The sequence below is a fragment of the Aedes aegypti genome, chromosome 3 (genome assembly GCF_002204515.2).
Source record: "Aedes aegypti strain LVP_AGWG chromosome 3, AaegL5.0 Primary Assembly, whole genome shotgun sequence".
In the NCBI taxonomy this organism is placed as follows: domain Eukaryota; kingdom Metazoa; phylum Arthropoda; class Insecta; order Diptera; family Culicidae; genus Aedes; species Aedes aegypti.
Genome location: NC_035109.1, coordinates 95343106 through 95351463, shown reverse-complemented (window position 1 = coordinate 95351463; position 8358 = coordinate 95343106). Strand labels below are relative to the sequence as shown.

The window sequence follows — 8358 nt, the reverse complement described above, 5'->3', positions numbered from 1 at the left end:
ATTATTTATGAACACAGGGGGATACTTTAAACTAACAATTGGAATTTATATGTAATACTAGTGGTCCCGGCAAACTTCGTCTTGCCATCAAGTAGGCTGTTGAAAAACGCTATGAATCGTCCCATACAAAATGACAGTTCCGTGAATTCTCGTTTTTCCGACTTTCCCGGTAAATCTCCTAGGAATTTTATACACACAAACACGTCGGAACCCGTGCTAAACAAAACGGTGAAAGAATCGTTCAAACCCGTTGACCCGTTCGTAAGCCATTTCGTGACATACAAACACCAATCCATTTTTATTTATATAGATAGATGTACCTAGAGGACCTTCGAGGAGAAAGTATTGAAAGAATTTGTAATGCGGAATTCTTCAAACGATTTTTTAAGCAGCTCGATAGAGATTCTTTGAGAAATTTTCTGATGAGATCAAAAGGTCTGAGAATGATTATCTTGGGGAATCCCAGGACGAACTCAATGAAAACTAATAAAGGAGTTCTTGACCGACATTACTTCTGTAAAACAAGTATTTGCTAGGCCCCCCTCTAGGCCCCCTCTAGAAAAAAAATCCTAGCTACGCCAATGCTGAAGAAAGAATTAGTTGAATAATAACTACTAATCTCTCAGGAGAAACTCTGTGATAAATGGTAAAGAAGCTTCTGGTGAAAGCACTGAAAAAATACAGGAATAGTTCATAAAGAAATCAACGTAGGAATTCTCGGAGGAATCTCTCAAAAGCACATGGTTAAATACCATATTTGAAAAGATCGTGGAAGAATTGAAAGGGATATATCACATGAGTTCTCTGGAAGAATTCATGAAGGATTTTTTTTTACTGAAATAATTAAAGAATGAATATATTCCGTAGTGAAAATTGAAATCTACAAATATCAAAAAGTAAAGCGATATGAGCTGAACTGAGTGACCCAAGTAACCACCACCCCTTTTATACGCCATGTTTTTGTCCTTATAGGATTATTATAAGACTAATAAAGGGCATGTCAGCTGTATATTAGCAACCAGGGCTAATTAAAGTGCTATTTGGTTACTTGAGGAATTTGCGATATATTGTTGACGAGGTGTTATAAAGTTAATTGATGTAGGTAGAACTAAATAAAAAATAACGGAAAGATGAAATCCTGGTGCTCCGAGACTAATGTGATTGATCAGGTAAAGTGCGTCGGAGTTATTCTTGATTCCAATCTTCCCTAGACACCTCACACTGTGTTTAGAATCAAGAATGCTTGCATGGCCTTCGACCAATGCCGGAAATTCTTTATTAAGACTAGAGGCTTTGAAAAAAAGTTTAGAACTTTTGTCCCTCCTTTTTTTCTCTATTACTTTTTGTCTTTCGACCTTCTGTCCTTTCAACCTTTGGTTAAAGATGCGTATCAAAAACTTCTTGGTAAAAAAGCGCCATTCGATGTGGCGAAATTCCGGGAAAAGTAGCCCTACCATGGCAGATACCAGTATCCGACCTACTGATCGTGGATTCAAATACAAAACAAACTCGGATGATCTCACTCATCGATAGTCGGATGTATGCTATAACCGCATTGCAACACACCTGTACTGTGATCCCCAGTCCTTATCAATACCAAGTACCTGTGTGCAAACCGTTTTCCCCAATCTCGATAGTAGCCAGTAGCTTATCTACAACTGCGTTGGGTCCCCGCGCAAACCTTGTAAACTCGTTCCAAAATATGCCAGCCGATTCGATAACTGCCGTACTTATTTGTGATTTCAAGACGTATGCGACGCCCCGATTGGGATCTATCGTCTTTTTACGATCCATTGAAATCCTTTGATTTATCATGCACCGATGGTATTTCCTGCCCGGCCACCGTATTTAGCCGAATTAGTTTTCTTCGAACCGTCGAAGTTGTAAGATATCGTCTGTAATCATGGTGCATAAATTAGTGCTGGTGGCCGTGTTGGCCCTGGCCGCAGTGACGGTTGCTGAAAAGAAGCCGATCTCCGTTGCGTCCTTAGTGGATAAGATTTTGAATGCCAACCCGATGCCCAATATCCCCGTAGGGTACAAATCGGAGAATTCAAGGACCACCGGACACTTGTTCCGCACTCGTGTCGACCACTTCAATCCACAAAAAAGGGATACCTTCCAGTTTGAGTACTTCTCCAATGACCAATACTACCGTCCAGGAGGACCAATCTTCATAGTTGTAGGCGGAAACTTTCCTGTCTCTCCGTATTTCCTTGAGCATGGACACTTCCACGATATTGCCTTCTACGAAAATGCTTGGATGTTCACCAATGAGCACCGGTTCTACGGAAACAGTATGCCAACTGAAGACCTCTCGGTCGAGAATCTCCGTTACCTGACCGTTGAACAGACAATGGTAGATTTGGCTGAATGGATCTTCCACCTGCGGCAAAACGTCGTCCGTGATCAGAATGCTCGAGTTATTTTGCTGGGAACCGGCTACTCCGGAGCGATTGCCACGTGGATGCGTCAAAGGTATCCTCATCTGGTTGAAGGCGCTTGGGTTTCCAGTGGCCAGATCGAAGCTCGCTTTAACTTCAAGGAATATGCCGAGGAAGTCGGAGAACTCATCCGTGATTATGGATCAAACGAATGCTACAGTCAAATCTGGAGAGCCTTCCGTACCGCTGAAAACCTGATCGACGCTGGATTGGGCTCAACGGTGTCCGAGCTGTTCAACACCTGTGAACCAATCGTTACGGATGACATCACCATGTTGGACGTGGAGACTTTCTTCTGGCACGTTAAAACTGCACTGCAGCGGGGAGTTCTGGACGAACAGGATACCGATACCACGAACGAACTTTGCGAACGTTTGAACAACAGTACTGAGGCCACAGACCTTCAAACGATTGCCAACTGGGTTCACGAATTTTACGATTTCCTAGACTGCATGCCTTTCGATTTTGATGCTGCAATCGATGCTCATCAATACGTCGATCCTAAAGTTCCGGAAAATGCCGTATATGGCCTGCGTCAACGCACCTATCAACTTTGCACGGAATTCGGATGGTTCTTGACTGCAGATTCACATGACCAACCTTTCGGCTACCGCGTCAGCATGTACTTCTTCTTGAACGTCTGTAGAGCTGTTTACGGTGATTGGCTCAACTCTCAAGTCGTTTACGACGGGGTTCATCTGACGAATATGCACTTCGGTGGTCAAAATCCTCGCATCTCCAACGTGTTCTTCACCAATGGTGGTTTGGATCCCGTCAGAGACGTTTCAATCACCGAATACTACCTGGCCGGTTCTGGTGCCACGGTCATCCCAGGATACTTTGGCAGCGAAGATCTTCACTCGATCAGCGGATACAACTCACCTGAAATGCTCGAAGCTAAGCATACCGTACATGCGTTCATTGAAAGCTGGCTGTGGGAACCAATTGTACCAATATAAAGAATTTAAATAAAACATGTTGTATTTTTCGTTAAGTGTGAAATACAAAACATTTAAAAGTATATCTTCAGGCTCTGTCACGTTTATTGAGTAACCTTATCCGAAAAATTCCTGGTTATACCCAAAATCATCGTAACAGGCATAGCTTGGCGATAATGGTTATCGCCAAACTTCCGTTCTTATCTTGATTACGTTGGTATTGTGCAATCCACTTAATTAATCCGCCACAATCAGTTCCTTAGTTGGTACATCTGTCGACCATGTCCGATATGATCGCTTGATTAGAAAGATTTATGACTACAGAAATCCCAAAATCTTATAACGTCTAGCCTTACCTTGCAAGTTCAGCTAATCAAATAGTTCAGTCTTTGACGAGCTGTCGAAGAAAGTACAACGACCGATACAGTATGGCAAACCGACTTACCTTAGTGGCCCTATTGGCACTGGCGACAGTGGCTCTGGCCGAGCGTAAGCCAATCAAGATCGCACCCATCGCGCACAAGATTTTGGAGGCCTACCCGATTCCTCAGGTTCCCGAGGGTTACAAGTCCACCAATCCACACACCATTGGACACAAGTTCCGTACCCGCGTGGATCACTTCAACCCGCAAAACCGCGATACCTTCGAATTTGAGTATTACTCCAACGATGAGTTCTACCGGCCAGGAGGCCCGATTTTCATCTTCGTCGGTGGTAACTGGCCACTGGATCAGTACTACATTGAACATGGACACTTCCATGACATCGCCAACTACGAAAACGCATGGATGTTTGCCAACGAGCACCGCTACTACGGACACAGCTTCCCAGTACCGTAAGTCCTACAAGCGACTATCATCCAACACCACTTTTAACAATATTTCTCGATCTCCGTATAGCAACCTCTCTGTAGAGAACCTTCAATATCTGACCGTTGAGCAGGCGATGGTGGATCTGGCCGAACTGATCTACCACGTGCGTCACAACGTCGTTCGTGATGACGATGCACGAGTAATTCTGCTGGGAACTGGCTACGCTGGAGCTATTGCCACGTGGATGCGTCAACGTTATCCCCATTTGGTTGAAGGTGCCTGGGTTTCCAGCGGACAGATCGAGGCTCGTTTCAACTTCAAGGAGTACGCCATGGAAATCGGAGAACTTATCCGAGATTATGGAACGAATGAATGCTACAGCCAGATCTGGAGAGCTTTCCGTACGGCCGAGAACCTGATGGACGCTGGGTTGGCTAACACCGTTACTGACTTGTTTAACACCTGTGAACGTGTCGACACGGAAACCATGCTGGATGTGGAAACCTTCTTCTACAACGTTAAGGAAGCTCTTCAACGCGCTATTCTGTCCGAACAGGACACGGAAACGACGGAAGAACTGTGCGAAAACCTCAACAACAGTACCGAGGCTACCGACTTGCACACGATCGCTAACTGGATCGAGGACTTCTACTACTACTTGGACTGTATGCCCTTCGACTTTGACACTACCGTTGCCGCGCACCAGTTCGAAGAAATCGGTTATCCAGAGAACGCCATCTTGGGACTTCGCCAACGTGTCTACCAGTTCTGTACCGAATTCGGCTGGTTCCTGACTGCGGATTCTCCCGATCAACCGTTCGGCTATCGCGTCACCATGTATTTCTTCCTGAACTTCTGCAGATCGGTATTTGGCGATTGGGTCACCAGTGAGGTGGTCGCCGATGGAGTTCACTTGACCAACATGCACTTTGGCGGTAAGAACCCCCGAATCTCCAACGTTCTGTTCACCAACGGTGCTCTGGATCCCGTTCGTGATGTTGGCATCACCGAGTACAAGCAGCCATCTTCCGATGCGATCGTGATCCCCGGCTACTTCAACAGCCCCGATCTGAACTCGATCAGTGGCTACAACTCTCCGGAACTGCTCGAAGCCAAGCATTTGATCCACAAGTACGTTGAGCTGTGGGTCTGGCAGAGAGCAATTCCCTACAAGGGACAGTAAATTCGTAGTCGAATGGTATAGAAAAATTTAATAAAGTTGTAGCTTGTGCTTAAGCCGTTGTTTGTCTCTGTTTGGACAATATTAACTATTAATCGAAAGCCTTTGATCTATTCTCAATTGCAGGTCGATTGAGATTATGATTGACTTGATTGCAATATAAGGGGATGTTCTTTCGATCGTTTTCATAATCTTTTTCATTGCAATTCAAACTTACGCAAGATCAAACAACTGTGATCTATAAACTTTTGAGTTCAACGTCGAGGTAAAGTTATCCAAGAAATATTTTCTTATATTTTTGAATCGATTTTACTTCTTTATCCTTAGTAAGGACCTTGGGGCTTTTTCGACCCATTTCAAAATTCAAATCAATGTAACTTTTGATTAAAATAACCTGGCAATTTGAAATTTTCTGACAATAATTTTTTTGTGGGAAATTTTGTTTTTGCGGAAACAAAAGTTTTGAATGACCTCTACGGGAGCTTCCATAAAAAAGTTACAAATTGTGACTTGGGGTCGTATGCGTTTCGAAAGTTCAAACAGCTCGCAAAAATCAGTGTGTTGGCCGAATTTTGTTCTCTTGGGCTTAAATGAAGCACACTCTAGCCCCTCCCGGAGATCCGGATTTGGTTACTTTGACCACCGGGAACCAGCTACATCTGAAAAAAAGTCCCTTTAGAGACCCTTACTTTGACATCCTGTAGTTTCGTAACTAAACAAGTAATCTGAACCGTCCTCATATTGTTGAATAGGTATTCACGTGGACTGTGAATAGAGATTATCAAATCACTTAGTTATTCATACCAGATTCCGGAAACCCGGAACATCTGAAAAGTAACTTTCCACCGCAGTTTTTTCTATGTATTCACATCGGTACTATTCGGTTGATGGATATTTGGGCATATTTTTTATTTGTAATGAGAAATTAATTGCCGGCTTGAAAAATTCGGTCCAGTATGGTTCATGCGGAACCGGTTTCTGGAGTTCCGAAAGGTGGCCAATCTGGACAATTCGATGAAATTACTCAGATTTATGCCCCAAAACCAAATGAATTGTGCCCAATTCTTTACGATTTTTCATGTTTGGATGTATTTTGCCAAAAGGATGAATGGATGGTTATTCTGGTCCTTTTTGAGCACCGGAATGGCCACAGGGAAACCCGTAATATGGGACAACAAAGCTTTAGTACCAAAAGTAGGCATGCAATGACTCAATCTTCATGATTTTGAATCCCAGTGACTTTGCTAATGCAATTCAATTTATTCTTCTAACTTAATTATAAGTGAATGACCACTCTGGATAATGGTTACGAATGAAAAACTCCAGAATGACCACCGGTGTTATCTCTATTATGGGACATTTCAGATTTTGTTCCATAACAAGACATTCGACGGCTCAATCTTCCAGGTTTTCGGACATGTGACTTTTCTCACACAATAAAAAGTAAATGTCCACTCAGGTCCTCAGGTTTCAGGTTGGCCGACGACGCTGTAGAATCGTTACCCGTTCTGTGGCGTAGTCGATTAACGCGCCCAGTCTACCCAACTAGAGGTACAAAACAAAAATATAATAAAATTTTATCAGAATATTATTTGTACACTAGGGTGCGGCTTATTTTTCAAAAGTTCTCAAAACCGAAAATTCGTGTGCTCAACTAAATTCCAATCACATTAGAAGAGAAACTCCAAAATATGAGCCAAAAATATTAACATTTAGAGGTGACGGAAGCGTCTTGGAGGTGGATTTTCAAGTTATGAAAAATAACCTTCAGTGAAACAAATATATCTTTGTTATTTTCCAACCGATTTTGAAACTTTTAGCATAAATACCTTCAAATGTAAATTTGTAAAAGCTTTGTAGAACATCAAATCTGTCTAAAATCAAAACTAGTCTTAGTTAAAAATACTTTATCCAAATTTTTCCTCATTTTACTGAAAAAATCATTTTTGTTTGACCATAACTTCATAATTACTCAATCAATTCCGAATCTTTTTCCATGTTTTTGAAGCAAATTTAGTTGTTTTTAAACTGTTCATACAACACATTTTTCTAAAAAATACGTTTGATTTAGTTATTCAACAAAAACTACCCAAAAACATGATGTTTCAATGAAAAAATCAAATTTCTATTGATTATTTAAGTTTTTTCGCCGGAAACTGCTTTTTTTCAATAAAACCTAAATTTATAAAGCATCTTGCCTTAATTACGAGTTGAATAGTGCATATATTTTTAACATATGCAAACATATTTTTGTTTCAAAATTATTCAAAAATTGTTGCAAAGTCATTCACAAAGGTTTAACAAATGCGAAAAAACAGTTTCAGCTTTAGAGATAATATTGAACTGGCAAAAAATTGAAAAAACTGGCATTTTTCGTTAAAGAATCATGTAAAAAGATTTGAAATCGGTTGAGTAATCATAAAGTTATGGTTGAAGCGAAGTTGAAATTTTTAGAAAAATGAGGAAAAATTTGGAATAAATTACTTTTAACTAAAACTATTTTTGATTTTAGACAGATTTGATGTTCTATAAAGTTCTCATAAATTCAATTTTGAAAGTATTGATGCTAAAAGTTACAAAATCGGTTGAAATTTAAAAAAGTTATGTTTACTTCACTGAAGGTCATTTTTCATAACCTGAAAATTCACCTTCAAGACGCTTGCGCCACCTCTAAATGTTGATATTTTTGGCTCATATTTTGAGGTTTCTCTTTGTGATTAAAATTCAGTAGAGCACACGAATTTTTGGTTTTGAGAACTTTTGAAAAATAAGCCGCACCCTAATGTACACTCCCGTGCAAAAGTTTGGGTTCACTCCCTCAAAAACATACAAAAGTGTTTTGTCCATATATCTGTGATTACACGTCCATTTGAAACTCTTTAAGCCGCATTCGAAAGGCAAAGAGTTATTCTTACTTCGTATGTATTTTTCCAAAAACATTTTTTGAATTTTGTGTACTAAATTTTTACTTAAAGTTGTTACAT

General features: G+C 40.9%; 2 protein-coding genes across 2 annotated transcripts; both read left to right on the top strand.

The window, feature by feature from the left end:
* Positions 1 to 1850: 1850 nt before the first annotated feature.
* LOC5570979 (putative serine protease K12H4.7) lies at positions 1851 to 3465 on the top strand. Its single transcript, XM_001659387.2, has one exon. It carries the CDS (start codon positions 1904 to 1906, stop codon positions 3401 to 3403), a length of 1500 nt encoding a protein of 499 aa, XP_001659437.2. The 5' UTR covers positions 1851 to 1903; the 3' UTR covers positions 3404 to 3465.
* A 279-nt stretch (positions 3466 to 3744) lies between these two features.
* Positions 3745 to 5430, top strand: LOC5570980 (putative serine protease K12H4.7). The gene is made up of 2 exons (XM_001659386.2): positions 3745 to 4217; positions 4282 to 5430. The coding sequence occupies exons 1-2, from the start codon at positions 3811 to 3813 to the stop codon at positions 5375 to 5377; spliced, it is 1503 nt and encodes a 500-aa protein (XP_001659436.2). The 5' UTR covers positions 3745 to 3810; the 3' UTR covers positions 5378 to 5430.
* Positions 5431 to 8358: the final 2928 nt, after the last annotated feature.

Excerpts from the sequence above, each read along its gene's own strand:
- LOC5570979 (XM_001659387.2), top strand. The coding sequence starts at position 1,904 with ATGGTGCATAAATTAGTGCTGGTGGCCGTGTTGGCCCTGGCCGCAGTG.
- LOC5570980 (XM_001659386.2), top strand. The coding sequence starts at position 3,811 with ATGGCAAACCGACTTACCTTAGTGGCCCTATTGGCACTGGCGACAGTG. Across the intron at positions 4,218-4,281 it reads GGACACAGCTTCCCAGTACC|CAACCTCTCTGTAGAGAACC; the intron begins GTAAGTCCTACA and ends ATCTCCGTATAG.